Genomic DNA, 22,838 nt, shown 5'->3' on the forward strand with positions numbered 1-22,838 from the left:
AACAAAAAAAAAGTAGATCTACAAAGCATATGCACTGCCTGTCCAAGCCATCACACGATCCAGGAAGTTTACAAGTCAGCGAAAGCAACCTTCTTCCGGTCTTCATTGCCCGGCTTCCTGTCACAACAAGCACATGTGGAGACTCCGTCAGAGTTGATTTCCGCATGCACGGACGAGGACCAAACGTGGTTTATTTGGAACAAATTGTGGCTTTTTGGAGACACTTAAAGGGGATTTTTGTATAAACGGTAAGTCGTGGGACGAACGGTAGCTTATTTTTTTTTGTCTGTGCTCTCCGTTAGCCTGACGTGCTAACGTGGTTAGCATGCTTCAAGTTCCGGTTCACGTTATCGTAAATATGACACATTTATTGTGTCGTCAATGTCTCTTTCCTAGATTTAAAATTCTCGTTAAATGCAACTTCACCTCGTTTGCGGTGTATTGTCCAATATGTAAAATCTTATTTATTTATTTTTATTGTTTTTATAAACATCCATCCATTTACTACCGCTTATTCTCTTCGGGGTAGCGGCGGGCGCATTCATTTATAAATTGCAACATTTGCAAACAATTAAGTCTGTAAAATATTAATTAATAATAATAACAATAAAAATAAGTACAAAACCGCGCCAGGGGGTTTTAAACTCAATAAAGTACCTAAAATAGAATGTAATATATATATACATATATATATATATACCAACGTGCTAAGCTATAGACACACACAAGTTCAGTAAGTCAGTGTTTTTCAACCACTGTGCCGCGGCACACTAGATTATGTAGTTTCACCAATTTGGGTTAAAAATATTTTTTGCAAACCAGTAATTATAGTCTGCAAGTGATGTGTTGTTGTTGAGCGGTCGGTGCTGTCTAGCGCTCGGGAGAGTAACCGTGTATCAGTAGGTGGCAGCAGGTAGATAATTGCTTTGTAGATGTCGGAAACAGCGGGAGGCAGTGTGAAGGTAAAAAGGTGTCTTATGCTTAAACCAAAATTAAGAAAAAGGAAAGTGCTCCTAAAAAGGCATTGAAGCTTAGGGAAGGCTATGAAGAACAAAACTAAGAATGAACTGGCTACAAAGTAAACAAAAACAGAATGTTGGACGACAGCAAAGACTTACTGTGGAGCAAGGATGGCGTCCACAAAGTATATCCGAACATGACAATGAACAATGTCCCCACAAAGAAGGATAAAAACATTAAAATATTCTTAATTGCTAAAATAAAGGAAATGCGGGAAATATTGCTAAAGGAAGACATGAAACTGCTACAGGAAAATACCCAAAAAAAGAGAAAAAGCCACCAAAATAGGAGCGCAAGACAAAAACTAAAACACTACACACGGGAAAACAGCAAACAACTCAAAATAAGTCAAGGCGTGATGTGACAGGTGGTGACAGTCCACCTACTTTGAGACAAGAGCTATACTGATGCATGATTGGTTATGCTTTAAAGTCATCCAACAATTGGGACAGCGACTTATTACTGTCAACTGAGTTTGGTTTTTTTAATTAACTCTGCTGGTGGTTTGCCTCCGCATTTTTTCAACGCAAAAAATGTGCCTTGGCTCAAAAAAGGTTGAAAAACACTGCAGTAAGTAATTAAAATTTGGAACACGGCATCATTGTTTTCACAGCTTTTTGGTTGTTAGAGGTAGAGAGTGTTTTAATGTAATGTCCAATTCTTTTTTTAAAGGCACAAAAAAAATGGTCTGGTGTTGAGAAACTTGCATTTATGAATATAAAAATGAGCCAGTAGTTTAATGTAGGGCTGGGCGATTTGCCTTTTATTAACTTCTATATTTTTAGGCCATGTCATGATACACAATATATATATCTCAATATTTTGCCTTAGCCTGGAATAAACACTTGATGCAAATAATCACAGCAGTATGATGATTCTATGTGTCTATAACAAAACATTCTTGTTCATTTTCATTAGTATGTGCTTATTTTAAAATTTCACGCAGAGAGGGAAATCACAACTAAGTAAATTTACCAAAACTGTATTTATTAAACATTTATTAAGCAGTGGCACAAACATTCATGTCATTTCCAAAACAGAAAGTGCAAGATTGTCAGAGACATTTTAAAACAAGCTATGAGTGCGCTTTTGTGCATGATGTCACTAAGATGACACATCAAAACAACACTAAATTAAAGTGCACTTTTTGTACAGAGCGCCACTACAACAGTTTAAAACAAATAAAATTCACTTTTGTGCATGATGTCACTAAGAAGAGATATCAAAACAACACTAAATTAAAGTGCACTTTTTGTACAGAACGCCACTATCCATCCATCCATTTTCTACCGCTTATTCCATTTTGGGGTCGCGGGGGGCGCTGGCGCCTATCTCAGCTACAATCGGGCGGAAGGCGGGGTACACCCTGGACAAGTCGCCACCTCATCGCAGGGCCAACACAGATAGACAGACAACATTCACACTCACATTCACACGGTCAATTTAGTGTTGCCAATCCCCAGGTGCATGTCTTTGGAAGTGGGAGGAAGCCGGAGTACCCGGAGGGAACCCACGCATTCACGGGGAGAACATGCAAACTCCACACAGAACGCCACTACAACAGTTTAAAACAAATAAAATGCACTTTTGTGCATGATGTCACACGATATTTCAATTGGTATTAAATAAAAATGAGCTGCATAATAGGAAATCAAATAGTGTATGTCCTTCGCTATGTGGTAGGTTCCTGCGGCCGTTATCTCCTTCAGTTGTTGACTATTTTTTTCCATACGGTGGTGATCTGGAAATAGTTGCTTTGTCATTTTGTTGGTGTGGCACCGAAAAGATGTTGACATGCGGAGTTTCAAGCACTCCTTATTCTTTAGCGGGTGAATTTTGAAATGATGCTACATTAGCAGTGGTGCTACTTTTTTGTTGCAACGCTTTTGCCACGTAATTGTTCAGCATCTCCCCGCTTGAAGCCAAAACACTGCCAGACGATGGACCCCGTGCTGTTTTTTTTGGGGGAATTAATTCTTCATTTGTTACCAGATTCGAACCTTCTCTCTCTCGTATTATCACTCTGTAAGCATCACAGCTAACGTTACCATGTCACTACCTCTGCTGCGCGTGACGTATGTAAGAAGGTGCGCTTGTTTTAAGTCTCTGTGAGATGGAGAGACTAGAAAGAGTGGGACACGCATGCAGTGTAATAATGCCCGCAGCTAAAAGCAACTGCGTGAGAACGTATACTCCAATATCGCGATATTGTCATTTTCTTTATCGCACAGAGACAAACCCACGATGTATCGAGAATATCGATATATCGCCCTGATTGCAAAGGTAAAATTCCTTTTCAAATTTTTTTTCATACAGTGTATATCCAAATAGCACATTTTTAAAACAAAGCACAAATTTGTCATGAATATTGTCCCGGATGAAGCGACACTATTTAACATCATATTAATCCACATTAGGGATGCACCGAAATGAAAATTTGTGGCCGAAGCCGAAGCCGAATAAAATTTAAACGCTTGGCTGAAGGCTGAATACCGAATAATGAATGCAGTTTTTCACAATTTTTTAAATATTGCATAAATAGCCTATAATAAATATTTAGACATGTTTTTCAAATAAGGTATTTTTTTTATTCAATATTGACATTTTTTAAATATTCCAGTAGCCTTTGCTTTTCAAAAAAAGCACAAAGTTTTTCATTTCTATTAGGCCTTCAAACAAAACATGCATTCCAAAAAAAAATAAAGTGCATCAAAGTGGATAAACCCACAACGAATGAATTCTTGTCCTTTTGGCAAAAGTCTGCTTAGCCACAGTAGATAAATCTCAATTAAGTGTGTGCTTGTAACCTCATACACTTATACAGGTAGCCTACACAACAGGCTAATAATGTAAACAGAGGACCCACTAAATCTCAAAGAGTGTGTGCTTGTAACATCCTACACTTATACAAGTACACAACATATCCCAATGTCACCGCACGTTGATTGATTGCGTCACCGCGTCAAAAAATTGCATCACACGCCACTACACCTGGATAAGGGAAATGGCACTGTGAGGATCCTGTTCCTGGACTTCTCGAGTGCCTTTAATACCATCCAGCCCCGCCTCCTTCAGGACAAGCTCTACAAAATGCAAGTGGACCCCCTGCCTGGTTGCCTGGATTTCGAACTACCTCACCGACAGGCCACAGTAAGGACATCACGTCTGACACTGTGATCAGCAGCACCGGAGCACCGCAGGGAACGGTGCTGGCCCCTCTTCTCTTCACCCTGTACACCGCTGACTTCTGCTACAACTCAGAGCTGTGTCACATCCAGAAGTACGCGGATGACACAGCCATCGTCGGGTGCATCAGGGACGGCAGAGAGGAGGAGTTTCGGAACCTGGTGAGGGACTTTGTTTTGCAGCTCAATCCGTCAAAGACCAAGGAGCTGGTCATTGACTTTGGGAGGTCGAGTCCACGGTCACAACCTATTGTGATCGAGGGAGTTGAGGTGCAGACCGTGGACTCATTCAAGTACCTCGGGGTTTGGGTGGACAATAACCTGGACTGGACTGTTAACACGGACCACCAGTACAAGAAAGGACAGAGCAGGCTGTACTTCCTCAGGAGACTGCACTCCTTCAGCATTTGTAGAAAACTCCTGTGGATGTACTACCAGTCTGTGGTTGCCAGTGTTCTGTTCTACATGGTAGTGTGCTGGGGGGGCAGTACATCTAAGAAGGACAGCTCCAGACTTGAGAAACTGATCAGGCGGGCCGGTTCTACAATGGGAATGAAACTGGACTCACTGGTGACGGTGGCAGAGAAGAGGACTGTGGACAAACTAGTGAGCATCCTGGATGATGCCAGTCACCCTCTGCATAGCGTTATCAGTAGCCAGAGGAGCCTGTTCAGTTCTAGACTGCTTCATCCCAAGTGCAGGACTAATAGACTCAAGAACTCCTTTGTCCCACACGCCATTAGACTGTACAACTCCTCTCTGGGACGGGGGACGGGGGGTACTAGGATGACAGGAGATGCAAAACATTAACAGTGCAATACGTTTTCATAACATGGTCACTACTGCCTACTTTGTCTTGTTATATTCTTATTTTACTGTTATATTGTTATTCCCATTGTTTTTATTCTTTTTGTAATATTTCTCTATTTTGTTTCCTTTTAAACCCCCAATATTTACTTTTTACTTTTTTTTTTTTTTTTAAATTGATCTCAACTCTGTGCACTGCTGCTGGAATTTAAATTTTCCTGAAGGAACTCTCCTGAAGGAATCAATAAAGTACTATCTATCTATCTATCTATCTATATATCTATCTATATATCTATCTATCTATCTATCTATCTATCTATTCATCCATCCATCCATCCATCCATCCATCCATTGAATCAATAAAGTACTATCCATCTATCTATCTATCTATCTATCTATCTATCTATCTATCTATCTATCCATCCATCCATCCATCCATCCATCCATCCATCCATCCATCCATCCATCCATCCATCCATCCATCCATCCATCCATCCATCCATCCATCCATCCATCCATCCATCCATCCATCCATCCATCCATCCATTTATTTATTTATTTATTATTCGCCCTTGTTTTTAACTCCACCGAAGGCCGAATGTGGCTTTTTTTGCCACATTCGGCCGAATATATTCGGTTACCGATTAATCGGTGCATCCCTAATTCACATGATTCTGTAAGTGACGTGTTCCAACATATTTTACTGTCAAAATAAGACTCCTTTAATCGGTATTTGCCTGTCAGATTTGTCCAAAATAGCACTTGACTATATTAAATGTATGCCATCATCTTTGATCATGTAACACATTATCATGTTGATTTTGTGTCACGTTGCAGAGTGAGCGCACAATGAGTTTCGTGGAGTACTCTGACGTCATCCAGGACGGCGACGTCGCCGTCGTGTACCTGGGCCACGACTCCATGACGCCCATCAAGGTGCGGCACGGGGCCCAGACGCAGACCCGCTACGGCGCCATTCGCCACTCGACAGACCTGATAGGCCAGCCCTACGGGTCGAAGGTCACGTGCACCAAAGGCGGCTGGGTCTACGTGCTCCACCCTACACCCGAGCTGTGGACCGTCACGCTGCCGCACCGCACGCAGATCCTCTACACCACCGACATCGCCGCCATCACCATGTTGCTGGAGCTCAAGCCCGGCTCGGTCGTGTGCGAGTCAGGTGAGCGACGACCTTACCGCTAAGGAAGTTACCGTCTTCTTTCTGAGAAGCCGGAATTATCATGACGTGTCATGGAAGATAAATCCAATATGGAGCTACATGAAAACATGACATAACAGTTTAATGCGGCGCAAGCGCATTCAACAAAGTAAACAACATCGGAGGGTATCATTAAGACCCGAGCAGCGGAGCAGCAAGTGGCCTGTTGAAGTTGTTGTGTTTCTTCTATACGTTTGGACCCTTTTTGAGGCCTTAGTCATGCATGAAAAGTCCCCATATTTTCAGAGAATTGTTATATTTTTGGGGCGTGAGGATAATGACATTTCAAATGTCTCTATCGCACCATTTTTTAAAATGAGGAAAAATCAGGTCCGCCTATTTTTAAATTTATTTTTTATTTTTTTCTTTGTCATGAAAAAGGGACGTTTTGGTCATGAAAAAGGGAGGTTTTTGTGGTTGGTGCACTAATTGTATGTGTATATTGTGTTTTTTATGTTGATTTAATAAAAAATACAAAAATGATTTATTTATTAATTTATTTTTTAAATAAAAATGAATAAAAAATTATTCTGCGGCCCGGAATCGGGCCGCGGCCCAGTGGTTGGGGACCACTCTTGTAGATGACGTCCAGGAATGTGTGATCGAACCAAAGTAATGTGTAAACAATGTCAATCACTAGATGCTGGTTGTAAGTACTGTAGAGCAGTGGTCCCCAACCACCGGGCCGCAGAAGAATGTTTTATTTATTTTATTTTTTTTAATTTTTTAATTTTTTATTAAATCAACATAAAAAACACAAGATATACTTACAATTAGTGCACCAACCCCCCAAAAAAACTACATTTGTCATGACAAAAACCTCCCTTTTTCATGACAAAAAACAAAACAAAAAAACATAGTGACTGAAACAGACAAAGTAATGTGTAAATAATGTCAATAACTACTTGAACACTGTGGCTGTGATGTGAACAGTAGTAAGGTTGTAAATACTGTATAGATTAGGCTTGCCCATGTGGTTCCTGTGGATGTAAACATAATTACTGTAGTGACTAGATAACTTAGTGACTGAAACTGACAAAGTAATGTGTAAATAATGTCACTAACTAGATGAACCATCTGTGGTTATGAAGTGAACATTAGTACGGTTGTAAATACTGCAGAGAGTAGGCTCACCCATGTGGTTCCTGTGGATGTGAACATAATTACTGTAGTGACAAAATAACATAGTGACTGAAACAGACAAAGTAATGTGTAAATAACATCAGTAACTAGATGAACCATCTGTGTCTATGAAGTGAACACTAGTAAGGTTGTAAATACTGTATAGAGTAGGCTCATCCATGTGGTTCCTGTGGATGTGAACATAATTACTGTAGTGACTAAATAACTTAGTGACTGAAACTGACAAAGTAATGTGTAAATAATGTCAATAACTACATGAACACTGTGGCTGTGATGTGAACACTAGTAAGGTTGTAAATACTGTATAAAGTAGGCTCACCCATGTGGTTCCTGTGGATGTTATCATAATTACTGTAGTGACTAAATAACATAGTGACTGAAACAGACATAGTGATTAATTTGGATGAATGGACTATGTAATTTATGTCAGCTCTGTTGATCATTTTTCAATTCTTTAAACACTAAACGTCAACAACGAGCAAAGCTAGCTTTTTGCTAATTTGTGCATGTTTAATTGCTGTGTGTGTGTGTGTGTGTGTGTGTGTGTGTGTGTGTGTGTGTGTGTGTGTGTGTGTGTGTGTGTTCTGGCAATGTTTACTTAATGGGGACATTGCTCTGTTTACACAGTCACCTTTAGGGTACTTCTGACGGTATGGGGACCAGAAAAACAGGTTCCCTAAAGGGAAACCTTTTTAAATGATAAATCATTTTCTTGAAAAGTGAAACATTTGTTTTCCTGGCATTAATAGTACTGTGATTCTGTATGGTATCCCTCCTTAATTACAACAAAATCTGGTTTACTGTTCCTTAGGATGACATTTTCATACAGCATGATTATAAAACATTATTACCTTAAAGTATTATTCACATTCAGAATTTTCTATCCTTCTATATATGGTAGTTGGAGTTGCAGACAACTTTACTGCTAAATAGCAGTTGTGTAAGAGCTAACTGGGCAGTGGCCATTTGACCTAATTTTTTTATGCCTCTACAACCTGTAGAAAGGGTGGTCCCCACAAGTCACGATCACAAACTTGGTCCCCATTCCAAATGATAACGTGTGCGTGTGTGTGTGTGTGTGTGTTTGTGTGTGTGTGTGTGTTTGTTTACACAGTCACCTTTAGGGGACCTCTGACGGTATGGGGACAAAAAAACAGGTCCCCTAAAGGGAAACCTTTTTAAATGATCATAGTCAGATCCATTCTGAAGATGCCTAAGTGATATCTAAGCTTCGGCCCATAAAACATATTTACTGGTTAGTTTGAGTGTGCTAAATAGCAGTTTTCCGTAATGTCACAGAAGATGCAGGATTTGCTTTAACATTTAAGTGGTGAAGCTTTCTATAAGAGGACAGCTGTAGTGCTGTATCCCGAGGACCATGTCATATTTAATTTGAACTTTTTTTTTTCTTTTTTAAATGGTACTCAATAGTCACGTACAAATGTGTGTAAATTATGCGAAATTATTAAAATTTGGTCCCCATTAAGTATGATTAACACATTACCAGTACTTCATCAATTCAGAGATTTAAAGGGGAACATTATCACCAGACCTACCTGTATGTAAGCGGCAATATATACCTTTGATGTTGCAGAAAAAAGACCATATGTTTTTTTTAACCAATTTCCGAACTCTAAATGGGTGAATTTTGGCGAATTAAACGCCTTTCTATTATTTGCTCTCGGAGCGATGACGTCACGGTGTGACGTCATCTAGGTAGTCAATCGCCATTTTCTCAAACACATTCTAAACATCGAGTCGAATCAGCTCTGTTATTTTCCATTTTTTCGACTGTTTTCCGTACCTTGGAGACATCATGCCTCGTCGGTGTGTTGTCGGAGGGTGTAACAACACGATCAGGGACGGATTCAAGTTGATTTACGTAGAATGTGCATCGATTAGCACGGCATGTTAATCGATGCTAACATGCTATTTAGGCTAGCTGTATATACATATTGCATCGTTATGCCTCATTTGTAGCTATATTTGCATCCAGCCTTTCCCTCCACCCACATTTAATGCCAAACAAACACTTACCAATCGACAAATTCAAGTTGCGCCAGTGTCAAAAGATCCGAAAGTCCCTCTTCTGCACATTTGACCGGCGATGCTAGACAGACATGGCACAGAGATGTATGGATACCCTGCGACACTCAAAGCAGATGCATTTCTAACGATAAAGTCAAGAAAATCACAAAGGTGAGTTTTGTTGATGTTATTGACTTATGTGTTAATCAGACATATTTGGTCGCGGCATGACTCCCAGCTAATCGATGCTAACATGCTATTTAGGCTAGCTGTATGTACATTTGTAGCTATATTTACATTATATATTATATATATTATATATTATATATATACATTATATATTTACATTATATACATATTGCATCGTTATGCCTCATTTGTAGCTATATTTGCATCCAGCCTTTCCCTCCACCCACATTTAATGCCAAACAAACACTTACCAATCGACAAATTCAAGTTGCGCCAGTGTCAAAAGATCCGAAAGTCCCTCTTCTGCACATTTGACCGGCGATGCTAGACAGACATGGCACAGAGATGTATGGATACCCTGCGACACTCAAAGCAGATGCATTTCCAACGATAAAGTCAACAAAATCACAAAGGTGAGTTTTGTTGATGTTATTGACTTATGTGTTAATCAGACATATTTGGTCGCGGCATGACTCCCAGCTAATCGATGCTAACATGCTATTTAGGCTAGCTGTATGTACATTTGTAGCTATATTTACATCCAGCCTTTCACTCCACCCACATTTAATGCCAAACAAACACTTACCAATCGACAGATTTAAGTTGCTCCTGCACATTTTATCGGCGATGCTACGACAGACATGGCACAGAGATGTATGGATACCCTGCGGCACTCAATCCTTGGTTAGAAGGCGATCGCCGAATAGCTTCAATAGCGATTCGCTCAATAGTTTCAGTTTCTTCTTCAATTTCGTTTTCGCTATCTGCCTCCATACTCCCAACCATCCGTTTCAATACATGCGTAATCTGTTGAATCGCTTAAGCCGCTGAAATCCGAGTCTGAATCCGAGCTAATGTCGCTATATCTTGCTGTGCTATTTGCCTGGATAGCATGTATATCACTGGATGACGTCACAGGAAAATGGACGATGGCTTCACAGATAGCTGAAAATCAGGCACTTTAAAGCCTTTTTTCGGGATATTCCATGATGGGTAAAATTTAGAAAAAAACTCAGAAAAATAAAATAAGCCACTGGGAACTGATTTTTATTGGTTTTAACCCTTCTGAAATTGTGATTATGTTCCCCTTTAAAGACGTGTATGAGCTAACTGGGTAGTGGCCATTTCACCAAGTTTTTTTATGCCTCCACAACCTGTAGAAAGGGTGGTCCCCACAAGTCATGATCAAAAACTTGGTCCCCATTCCAAATGATAACCAGTATGTGTGTGTGTGTGTGTAAGTGTGTGTGTGTGTGTGTGTGTGGCGCAGTCGTGCTTCATCATGCTTTACTGCGTATTGACTGCACTCAGCTCAAATTGTGTGTGTGTGTTTAATTGATTCCCTTGGAGACCGCAGACGCGTGAATATTGCTTCCGTGTTGCTTCCAAGGTGACTGTTTGTTTCCCCCGCCTACCCCCGATTCACCTTGGAGGCGGGTTGCCATGACGACGTGGCCCTCCTCCCCTTCGGCTGATTGATTCCTCCTGTGAGGCAACAAGGATCAGTCACTTAGGTCAAGGGTCACGGCGGTGAGGTTTCCAGTTTCCGCCGCCAGGTCTCCACGGCAACTGGGTGTGGGGGGCAAATTCAGAGAAAAGCCAGTTTATCTATCTTTAGGAAAACAAATACAAAACCTCACAATAAAGTCAACCAGGGCGGATAGATAATTAATTTGCATCCGTGTTTTTAGGAATGGGATCGGTTTTGTTGTTCAGCTTATACAGTGTACTTTTAGGTCAATGGAACAATGCAATTACAGAAATTAGAGAACTCACAAGCATACTTGCCAACCTTGAGACTTCCGAATTCGGGAGAGGGTGGGGCGGGGTTGAGGTGGGCAGGGTTGGGTGGTAGCTGGGGGTGTATATTTTAGAGTCCCGGAAGAGTTAGGTGTTCTGGGTATTTGTTCTGTTGTGTTTACGTTGTGTTACGGTGCGGGTGTTCTCCCGAAATGTGTTTGTCATTCTTGTTTGGTGTGGGTTCACAGCGGGGCGCATATTTGTAACATTGTTAAAGTTGTTTTTACGGCCACCCTCAGTGTGACCTGTATGACTTCCGAATTCGGGAGAGGGTGGGGCGGGCGGGGTTGAGGTGGGCAGGGTTTGGTGGTAGCTGGGGGTGTATATTTTAGAGTCCCGGAAGAGTTAGGTGTTCTGGGTATTTGTTCTGTTGTGTTTACGTTGTGTTACGGTGCGGATGTTCTCCCGAAATGTGTTTGTCATTCTTGTTTGGTGTGGGTTCACAGTGGGGCGCATATTTGTAACAGTGTTAAAGTTGTTTTTACCGCCACCCTCAGTGTGACCTGTATGACTTCCGAATTCGGGAGAGGGTGGGGCGGGCGGGGTTGAGGTGGGCAGGGTTTGGTGGTAGCTGGGGGTGTATATTTTAGAGTCCCGGAAGAGTTAAGTGTTCTGGGTATTTGTTCTGTTGTGTTTACGTAGTGTTACGGTGCGGATGTTCTCCCGAAATGTGTTTGTCATTCTTGTTTGGTGAGGGTTCACAGTGGGGCGCATATTTGTAACAGTGTTAAAGTTGTTTTTACGGCCACCCTCAGTGTGACCTGTATGGCTGTTGACCAGGTCTGCTTGCATTCTTTTGTGTGTGTATAGAAGCCGCATATATTATGTGACTGGGCCGGCATGCTGTTAGTATGGAGGAAAAGCGGACGTGACGACAGGTTGTGGAGGACACTTAAGGCACGCCTTCAATATTGTTGTAGGGGTGGAAATCGGAAGAAATTGGTGAGAATGGTTGCCCCAGGAGATTTTCGGGAGGGGCACTGAAATTCGGGAGTCTCCCGGGAAAATGGGGAGGTTGAAATTTCCGATATTACATTTTAAATCATTCGTCGGACATCTGTAATAATAATGACAATAAAACTCTATTCTTTTGTAACGTGTTTCTGAGAAGCGTGCGCTTGTGTTTCGCAGGCACGGGCAGCGGCTCGCTCTCCCACGCCATCCTGCGCACGGTGGCGCCGACGGGCCACCTGCACACGGTGGAGTTCCACCAGCAGCGTGCCGAGACGGTGGCCGAGGAGTTCCGGGAGCACCGCGTGGACCACCTGGTGACCGTGCGCAACCAGGACGTGTGCAAAGAGGGCTTCGGCGTGACGGGCGTGGCCGACGCCGTCTTCCTGGACATCCCCAGCCCCTGGGAGGCGGTGGGCCACGCCAAGGCGGCCATGAAGAGGCACGGTAAGCGAACGTTTGCGCTTGTCGTCGAACGCGCGACGAGAAAGCCCAAAATGACCTGAGAGGACCGTGAGGGGGGAGAGTGAGCTATTCTCGCTCCCTTTTATGGAGGCGGGGGCGAGCGGCGTGCGTGACAGGAGTGGCGCATGCCCATACAGGGTCATCATGCAGCATGAGTGCCGCTGCTCGCGCTGCATCTTCCCTCCAAGGGCAAACTAACATGTTTCTGCCGCGCTTTCAGATGTTCCGTGCTGCTCTCACTGCAGCTGCAAACAACCTTCTAGTCCAGACCGGGGTTAAGCTTTTCAATCTGGCCCGCCGGACATTCCCAAATATTTGTTTCCAGATCTTTAAGATGGAAAGTGTAGCTGCCATTATGATGTGCAGCGATGTTTTCTAATGACCATGAGTCTTGAACTACAAACCCTGTATCCATATGAGTTGGGAAATTGTGTTAGATGTAAATATAAACGGAATACAATGATTCGCAAATCCTTTTCAACCCATATTCAGTTGAATGTGCTACAAAGACAACATATTTGATGTTCAAACTGATAAAAACATTTTTTTTTTGCAAATTATCATTAACTTTAGAATTTGATGCCAGCAACACGTGCCAAAGAAGTTGGGAACGTTGGCAATAAATACCGATAACGTTGAGGAATGCTCATCAAACACTTATTTGGAACATCCCACAGGTGTGCAGGCTAATTGGGAACAGGTGGGTGCCATGATTGGGTATAAAAACAGCGTCCCAAAAAATGCTCAGTCTTTCACAAGAAAGGATAAGGCGAGGTACACCCCTTTGTCCACGACTGCGTGAGCAAATAGTCAAACAGTTTAAGAACAACGTTTCTCAAAGTGCAATTGCAAGACATTTAGGGATTTCAACATCTACGGTCCATAAAATCATCAAAAGGTTCAGAGAATCTGGAGAAATCACGCCACGTAAGCGGCATGGCCGGAAACCAACATTGAATGACCGTGAGCTTCGATCCCTCAGTCAGCACTGTATCAAAAACCGACATCAATCTCTAAAGGATATCACCACATGGGCTCAGGAACACTTCAGAAAACCACTGTCACTAAATACAGTTCGTCGCTACACCTGTAAGTGCAAGTTAAAGCTCTACTATGCATAGCGAAAGCCATTTATCAACTACATCCAGAAACACCGCCGGCTTCTCTGGGCCCGAGATCATCTGAGTTGGACTGATGCAGAGTGGAAAAGTGTTCTGTGGTCTGACGAGTCCACATTTCAAATTGTTTTTGGAAATATTCGACATCGTGTCCGTTTATATTTACATCTAACACAATTTCCCAACTCGTATGGAAACGGGGTTTGTATACAATAGAATATAATATAATTGAATCAATCAATCAATCAATGTTTAGCCATATAGCCCTAAATCACTAGTGTCTTGAAGGGCAGCACAAACCACAACGACATCCTCAGTAGAGCCCACATAAGGGCAAGGAAGACTCACCCCAGTCGGACGTCGGTGACAGTGATGACTATGAGAAACCTTGGAGAGGACCAAACTGTTATCGGGAGGGCATTCCAGAGTACTGGAGCCCGAACAGAAAATGCTCTATAGCCCGCAGACTTTTTTTGGGCTTTGGGAATCACTAATAAGCCGGAGTCTTTTGAACGCAGATTTCTTGCCGGGACATATGGTACAATACAATCGGCAAGATAGGCTGGAGCTAGACCGTGTAGTATTTTATATGTAAGTAGTAAAACCTTAAAGTCACATCTTAAGTGCACAGGAAGCCAGTGCAGGTGAGCCAGTACAGGCGTAATGTGATCAAACTTTCTTGTTCTTGTCAAAAGTCTAGCAGCCGCATTTTGTACCAACTGTAATCTTTTAATGCTAGACATGGGGAGACCCGAAAATAATACGTTACAGTAATCGAGACAAGACGTAACAAACGCATGGATAATGATCTCGGCGTCACTAGTGGACAAAATGGAGCGAATTTTAGCGATATTACGGAGATGAAAGAAGGCCGTTTTAGTAACATTCTTAATGTGTGACTCAAAGGAGAGAGTTGGGTCAAAGATAATACCCAGATTCTTTACCGAGTAACCTTGTTTGAATTTTTGGTTGTCAAATGTTAAAGTTGTATTATTAAATAGAGGTCGGTGTCTAGCAGGACCGATAATCAGCATTTTACTTTTTTTGGCGTTGAGTTGCAAAAAGTTAGCGGACATCCATTGTTTAATTTCATTAAGACACGCCTCCAGCTGACTACAGCCCGGCGTGTTGGTCAGCTTTAGGGGCATGTAGAGTTGGGTGTCATCAGCATAACAGTGAAAGCTAACACCGTATTTGCGTTTGATGTCACCCAGCGGCAGCATGGATATGCTGAAAAGTGCAGGGCCAAGGACCGAACCCTGGGGAACTCCACACATTACCTTAACATAGTCCATAGAACATAGAATGGACTTTATTGTCATTAGATTTGGATATAACAAGATTAAGGACTCCAGCTTAAGGTGCAGTAGTGGGAACAAATATGGGGTAAAAATAAATAACACAAGAGGTAATAAAAGAAAAACTAAAAATTGAAATAAACAGACCACAATCCAATAAAAATAATAAGCAATCCTGTACAATATACAAAAAAACTATAAAAATACAAAATACTGTACAACATGCAGAACAAGACAAGAGTTCAGTGTCGGACGTATTGCACTCAAAGGGTTGTATTGCACAGTTGAGTTTTAGGGTAGTTTCTTTTCTTTTTCTTCTATGTCCCACTCTCCCTTGTGGAGGGGGTCCGGTCCGATCCGGTGGCCATGTACTGCTTGCCTGTGTATCGGCTGGGGACATCTCTGCGCTGCTGATCCGCCTCCGCTTGTGATGGTTTCCTGCTGGCTCCGCTGTGAACAGGACTCTCGCTGCTGTGTTGGATCCGCTTTGGACTGGACTCTCGCGACTGTGTTGGATCCATTGTGGATTGAACTCTCACAGTATCATGTTAGACCCGCTCGACATCCATTGCTTTCCTCCTCTCTAAGGTTCTCATAGTCATCATTGTCACCGACGTCCCACTGGGTGTGAGTTTTCCTTGCCCTTATGTGGGCCTACCGAGGATGTCGTGGTGATTTTTGCAGCCCTTTGAGACACTAGTGATTTAGGGCTATATACTGTAAGTAAACATTGATTGATTGATTGATTGATATTGTATAGGAGTGAATTATTATTAAAAGTTAGCCATACAACATATTTCAATGGTTGGAATTTGCGCTTTTGCATGATATTTTAGTGACTAGTGTTGTCCTTATACCAATATTATTTTGATACTTTTCAGTACTTTTCTATATAAAGGGGACTAGGAAAAATTGCATTATTGGCTTTATTTTAACAAGAAATCTTAGGGTGTGGCGAACCAGTACTTTTCAGAGGCGGTATGGTACCGAATATGATTCATTAGTATCGCGGAACTATACTAATACCTGTATACTGTACAACCCTACTAGTTAGTATGGTAATCTACGTCACAGTAGGTCAGACGAGGCACCAAGCAGTGTGGGTGGGGAGCGTTTCCACAGAGTGTTTCCAGAGCCTGAAATGTGGGTGTCAGGGACAGACGTGGAAGGAGATTTTTACAAACAAGTTCTATAGCTTAGTGATATATCACATATATTAGATTGTAGATGGTTTTTTTACCCTTCACGTTCATATTTCGCTGTGTTTGTTGCATTTGGCTTGATTGTAAAATATGTCCATGTGAGATTCATATATTCTCAATATTCAAGGTTTTATCATACATAGAAAAAAATAAAATTCCATTCTGTTTTTAAGACGGTTTGTCATAACATTTTTCGCATTCAATCAGACTTTATTGTGAGGTTTTATATTAGTTTTCCTAAAAATAAATAAACCGGCCCCCAGACAAATTTTTTTTCTCTGAATTTGGCCCCCGAGTCAAAATAATTGCCCAGGCCTGTTCTGGTCTCTGCTTGGAATTCTCGCTGCCTTTCAGCCGCCAGCCCGACTTCCTTGTTGAGCTGCTCTCCGTCAGGGCCTTGAGGTCTCCCCTCCCCCGCCGCCCCCGCTATATAAGAGCGGTAGATCAAACATGACAACTAAGTTGCTTGTGTTGTGTTTTAAGTTGGGACTCTGTCGCTTTGTTGCTACTTGAACTTGTTTAATCATCAACCCCCCTGTTTACTCCCCACGGTTGCTATGGAGACGGTCCACTTTTATGGCCGCCTCACCCGTACTTGCTTGCCCCTGCACTCCCAGCCACTGTTTGCCACAAATGTGCCTCTCTGCCCCCTACAGGCCTTTATCCATACTTGCCATCCCCTCCAAATTTTCCCGGGAGACTTCCGAATTTCAGTGCCCGTCCCGGAAATCTCCCGGGGCAAACATTCTCCCGAATTTCTCCTGATTTCCACCCGGACAACAATATTGGCACTGACTTTTAGCGTCCTCTCTCACCTGAAAAGGAGACCATTTTATATGCTTCCTTATCCATAGGTTTATCTATAACCCATAAAGTAGTGCAGGCACGGAGCTATTTCTCAGCATGTTTATTCCTCGTTAATACACTGACACACAGCTTCCGGGTTCCCATCATGCATTGCTTCAAAACTACGGCAAGTAGTAATGTCCAAAAACATAACAGAGACGCAGCAGACGAAGGAATAAGAGACATGGTGACGAAGAGTAAAAAGAAGTTCCAAAATCATTTCATTTAATCCAGGACAGCTCGAAGGAGAAGGGGTATGCTGCTTGCAAATTTTGTAGATTAGACTTGTCCATTGAACACGGTGGATGAACGGATATACTCATTCGTATATAAATATATGTGTATGTTAATGTATATATGTATATGTGTCTGTATATATATCAATCAATCAATCAATCAACGTTTACTTATATAGCCCTAAATCACTAGTGTCTCAAAGGGCTGCACAAACCACTACGACATCCTCGGTAGGCCCACATAAGGGCAAGGAAAACTCACACCCAGTGGGACGTCGGCGACAATGATGACTATGAGAACCTTGGAGAGGAGGAAAGCAATGGACGTCGAGCGGGTCCAACATGATACTGTGAAAGTTCAATCCACAATGGATCCAACACAGTCGCGAGAGTCCAGTCCAAAGCGGATCCAACACAGCAGGGAGAGTCCCGTTCACAGCGGAGCCAGCAGGAAACCATCCCAAGCGTAGGCGGATCAGCAGCGCAGAGATGTCCCCAGCCGATACACGGGCAACGATTAAAAAATTTAATCGAAGTTAATCGCACTGTTTCTCCGATTAATCGCGATTAACTGCATTGTATACGCAAAGCCCAATAATGAATTCAAAAGTAGCGTGTAGTGCACCTTTATTGGAATATTCTCCCACATGAACAAAAGCGCCAAAGCATTTCTTGTGCAAACACAATTTAAATCAGTCCTTGTTAAACAGCAGCAGTTAAATAGCATATTTTATGAAAATCAACTCAAAAGATGTAAATACAAACATTTAAGCTTATTGCCACTGCCAGGGTATTTAAGTTATCCTGTTTGTTTTTGAAAATAAATATAATCTACATACAAATCTCTGAGCCACAATCATAACATCTGAACAGGCAATTTCTGAGGTAACAGCAGAAAAAAATTTTTTATCAGGGATTTTATGTTTAAAAAAACTATATTATAGGTAGTGGGCTGTTTTAGGGAATTTTCGATCAAATTATCCGTAATAGCAATATTAATAATGTTGTGTTTATTCTGCATAGTGCACTTAAAATAATTATGACCATATCTAGGAATTGATATGATGGGAATTTTCCGATTGTTTGCTTGGTGCTTTGATAAACTGAACGCATCATATACATGGTACTATATTGTGATGTTATGAGCCAGGGAATAAAAGAACTACCCTACCCAGCATGCAACAGGAGTGACGAGCATGCGCGGTAGCCCGGTATAGGTTGTGCCGCCATGACAGCATCTTGTATGTTGTGATATGCACGCTCTGAAAGCAAATGTTAAGAACTCAGCCAACACTCCTCGTCTGCATTATTCATAAATAGACAGACAACACAAATACTCCGCTGCTTCACAGGCCGCTGGATGTAGCCGGCAAAGTATTCCCATGTTAGCTAGCCGGTCTAGCAAGCACGCGTCATTCAGTCCAAAACGGCCCGATCTATCCACATCCAGAATTGTCTGGCGGTCGTAAGTGATCCCGGAGTGACCACGCTGTAAGCCAGCCATGAAATTTGCACAATTGTCCGGTATTTTTGCCAAATGTTCCATCTTTACCAAGAGCCCCTCCACGCCGAAGCCCGTCCAGGCGACGCCATCTTGTTAAGAAAAGGTGTTAACAAAATAAAAGCATGTAAACAACATACGCAAATGTGCGATAAAATAATTGTCGGCGTTAATAGATTGATGAGTTAACTCGTAATTAACGCATTAATTTGCCCACCCCTAGTATATATATATATATATATATATATACATATATATATGTATATATATATATGTATATATATTTACATACTTTATATATAAGAAATACTTGAAAATATGTACACTATTTTGTTTGTGTAACATTTTCTTTTCAAAATATTCCTACATGGAATGTTTTTTTTTTACACATGACTAACTTTTTAGTAAAAACAAAACATGTTTAATCATCTAAAATGGCAAAAATTTCTTGTAAAATATGAACTTTTCCTTCAGTGCATAATTGTTGTACAATGACAACTGTTTTCTCACAATATTGCTAACTTTTTTCCCTCCCCAAAGAAAAGCCAATATATTTTACTGTAGTCTTTCAAAAATACATGATTTTGTATTTTAAAATAAAACAATACTCAGAGTATTGAAAAAGTATTGTATGAAAACATTCTCATGATATTGCAACTTTTTTATTTTTTAAATACGACTTTTTTCACAAAATATTTGACTACAATCATGTAAATTGGTTTACGTTTTTCTTTAAAAAATTGAATTTTTTCTTTAAATATTTGTTTCTTAAAATTCTACACAATTCTGGTCAAATAACTTCTCACAATATTGTTTTTTCTAAAAAAAAAAACTTTTTCACAATATATTTGACTACAGTCATGTAGAAGGACATACGTTTTTCTTTAAAAAATGCAACCTTTTTTTCTGAGAATTATTCTCCACAATTCTGGTAGAATAGCTTCTTGCAATATTGTTTAAAAAAATACTTTTTCAAAATATATTGGACTTCAATCACATAAAATGCCGTACATTTTTCTTTAAACAAAATGTAACTTTTTTCTTTGAATATTTTTTCTTAAAATTATTTTACACAATTCTCATGAAATAAGTTTTTTCTAACAATATTGCGTTTTTTAAAATATATATATATATATATGTATATATATATATATATATATATAATACTTTTTCACAGTATATTTGATTTCAATCATGTAGAATTCCATACTTTTCTCTTTAAAGAATTGTAACTTTTTTCCTTTAAATATATATACATATATATATATTTATATATATATATTTTAAATTATTCGACAAAATTCTGGTGAAATAACTTATGTCACAAATTTGCATTTTTTAATAAAATAAATTAATATTTTTCCACAATGTATTTGACTTCAATCAGGTAAAATGGCATAACTTGTTTGAAATTTTTAAAACTATTTCTTTAAATATTTTTGTCTTAAAAATTGTTCGACACAATTCTAGTGAAATAACCCCTCACAATTTTGTGTTTTCTAATAAAAAAACAAAATTCCTTTTCAAAATATATTTGACTAAAATCACGTAAAATGGCATACCTTTTTCTTTAAAAAATGTAAACTTTTTTTCAAAAATTTACTCTACACAGTTCTATAGGCGCCAGCGCCCCCCGCGACCCCAAAAGGGAATAAGCGGTAGAAAATGGATGGATGGACTCTACACAGTTCTGGTAAAATAACTTCTCACAATATTGCGTTTTCCAAAAAAGACAGAAATACTTTTTCACAACATATTTGACTACAATCGTGTAAACGGACATACTTTTTTCTTTAAAAAATGTACACTTTTTTTCTTAAAATTATTTTACACAATTCTGGTGAAATACATTTTTTAAATTATTTAAATTTACATTTTTTAAATAATTATCTTTTTTTAGAAAACGCAATATTGTAAAATATTGCATTTCCGAAAAAAAAAGAAAATATTTTTTCGCAACGTATTTGAGTACAATCTTGTAAAATGACAAACCTTTTTTTTTAAAAAGAAAAATGTACAGTTTTTCTTAAAATTATTCTACACAATTCTGGTGAAATACATTTTTTAAATTATTTAAATTTAAATTTTTTAAATAATTATCTTTTTTTAGAAAACGCAATATTGTAAAATATTGCATTTCAGAAAAAAAAAGAAAATATTTTTTCGCAACATATTTGAGTACAATCTTGTAAAATGACACACCTTTTTTTTAAAAGAAAAATGTACGGTTTTTCTTAAAATTATTCTACACAATTCTGGTGAAATACATTTTTTTTATTATTTCAATTTAATTTTATTAAATCATTTTCTTTTTTTTAGAAAACGCAATATTGTAAAAAATCGCAGCAAAATTGACTACAATCATGTAAAATAGCCAACTTTTTTTCTTTAAAAAAAGGTCAACTTTTTTCTTTAAATATTTAATCCCCCCCCATGCAGGTGGCCGCGTGTGCTCCTTCTCGCCGTGCATCGAGCAGGTCCAGAGGACGTGCCAGGCGTTGGCGGAGCACGGCTTCCAGGAGGTCACCACCGTGGAGGTGCTGCTGAGAAGCCACGACGTGCGCACCGTCTCCCTGCCGCTGCCCGACTTCGGCCAGGACTCCCCCGCCCGGGAGAAGGAGGCCCCTCCCCATCAGGCCGCCGTCGGACTGAAGACCACCACGGTGCCCAGAGAGATCCCCGGTCACACAGGGTACCTCACCTTCGCCACCAAACCTAGAACCTAGAGCCTTATTTTTTTTTTACCTCGTTGCTTGCATCAAGCAAACATCCAATTAGGTGATTTTTGAGTTTTTTGAATGACAAACTTTAGTGTTGAGCTAAATATCAATAAAGTAATCAAAGTTCACGTCTCCTGCCGGGTTTTACGAGCATGTGACAAGGAAGCTCCTGAGCCGCACGTCAGGTCACCGTGTTCCTGCCCGGGTCATGGCGGCGACACTACGCGCCCGCTAATCCACACACTTACTACTGCAGGGTATAAAAAGCCTAGCATGTGCCGTAGGCGGTGCCAGGAGTCACCATCAGTCGGAAAAGAGTCCCAAAGAGAAGCGTGACAAATCGTGGCTACTTCCTGTTCGGACTCGCTGTCGTCTGATGTCCGTCAAGTTTTCCAGGGAACTAGTCCATCATCACCGCTCCGAGTGCCCTTTATTCTAAGACATAAAATGTGTGAAGATAAAAAAAACGGGCCAAGTGTTTATTTTTTGCCCATGTAAAATAAAATAAATAGGTTCTCAATGAGATGTATGATATATAAAACTCAATTTCCTATTACAATGTGTATGTGGCAGTGGCTTACGTAATAATGACATCATCAAATGGGCATAGTTGGCTCTGGCGTATTCGACAAATGTACGCTGAAAAACACTAAAAGCAGAAAAAAAATGGTTTGGGGATAGTTTTATGGAACTTAAATCATCATCCCAATCGGTGGGATCATTTCGTCACGTCCAGCATCTGTTGCCTGACAACAGACAAAGCATCAGTGAGTACATACTGTCTATACATGGAGCATTATGTTTGACAGAAAGTATATATATATATACATATATATACAGTGGGGCAAAAAAGTATTTAGTCAGCCAGCGATTGTGCAAGTTCTCCCACTTAAAATGATGACAGAGGTCTGTAATATTCATCATAGGTACACTTCAACTGTGAGAGACAGAATGTGGAAAAAAAAAATCCAGGAATTCACATTGTAGGAATTTTAGATAATTTATTTGTAAATTATGGTGGAAAATTATTATTTGGTCAACCATTCAAAGCTCTCACTGGCTCAAAATCTCACGATACATGGCCCCATTCATTCTTTCCTTAACACGGAT

General features: G+C 40.4%; 2 protein-coding genes across 2 annotated transcripts in view; both read left to right on the forward strand.

Moving 5' to 3' along the window:
• LOC133542284 (kinesin light chain 1) overlaps positions 1-22,838 on the forward strand; it is a 242,844-nt gene that overhangs the window by 50,991 nt on the left and 169,015 nt on the right. The window lies entirely within an intron of this gene.
• Positions 77-21,856, forward strand: LOC133542589 (tRNA (adenine(58)-N(1))-methyltransferase catalytic subunit TRMT61A-like). The gene is made up of 4 exons (XM_061886869.1): positions 77-248; positions 5,850-6,192; positions 12,523-12,789; positions 21,448-21,856. Exons 2-4 carry the CDS (start codon positions 5,862-5,864, stop codon positions 21,732-21,734), a joined length of 885 nt encoding a protein of 294 aa, XP_061742853.1. The 5' UTR covers positions 77-248; positions 5,850-5,861; the 3' UTR covers positions 21,735-21,856.

This window comes from Nerophis ophidion, linkage group LG24 (genome assembly GCF_033978795.1).
Source record: "Nerophis ophidion isolate RoL-2023_Sa linkage group LG24, RoL_Noph_v1.0, whole genome shotgun sequence".
Classification (NCBI taxonomy): Eukaryota; Metazoa; Chordata; class Actinopteri; order Syngnathiformes; family Syngnathidae; genus Nerophis; species Nerophis ophidion.

What these genes read in the sequence shown, in the direction of transcription:
- LOC133542589 (XM_061886869.1), top strand. Translation starts at nt 5,862, where the DNA reads ATGAGTTTCGTGGAGTACTCTGACGTCATCCAGGACGGCGACGTCGCC. An exon ending in CTCGGTCGTGTGCGAGTCAG is followed by an intron (nt 6,193 to 12,522) that starts GTGAGCGACGAC and finishes TGTGTTTCGCAG; the next exon opens with GCACGGGCAGCGGCTCGCTC. An exon ending in GGCGGCCATGAAGAGGCACG is followed by an intron (nt 12,790 to 21,447) that starts GTAAGCGAACGT and finishes CCCCCCATGCAG; the next exon opens with GTGGCCGCGTGTGCTCCTTC.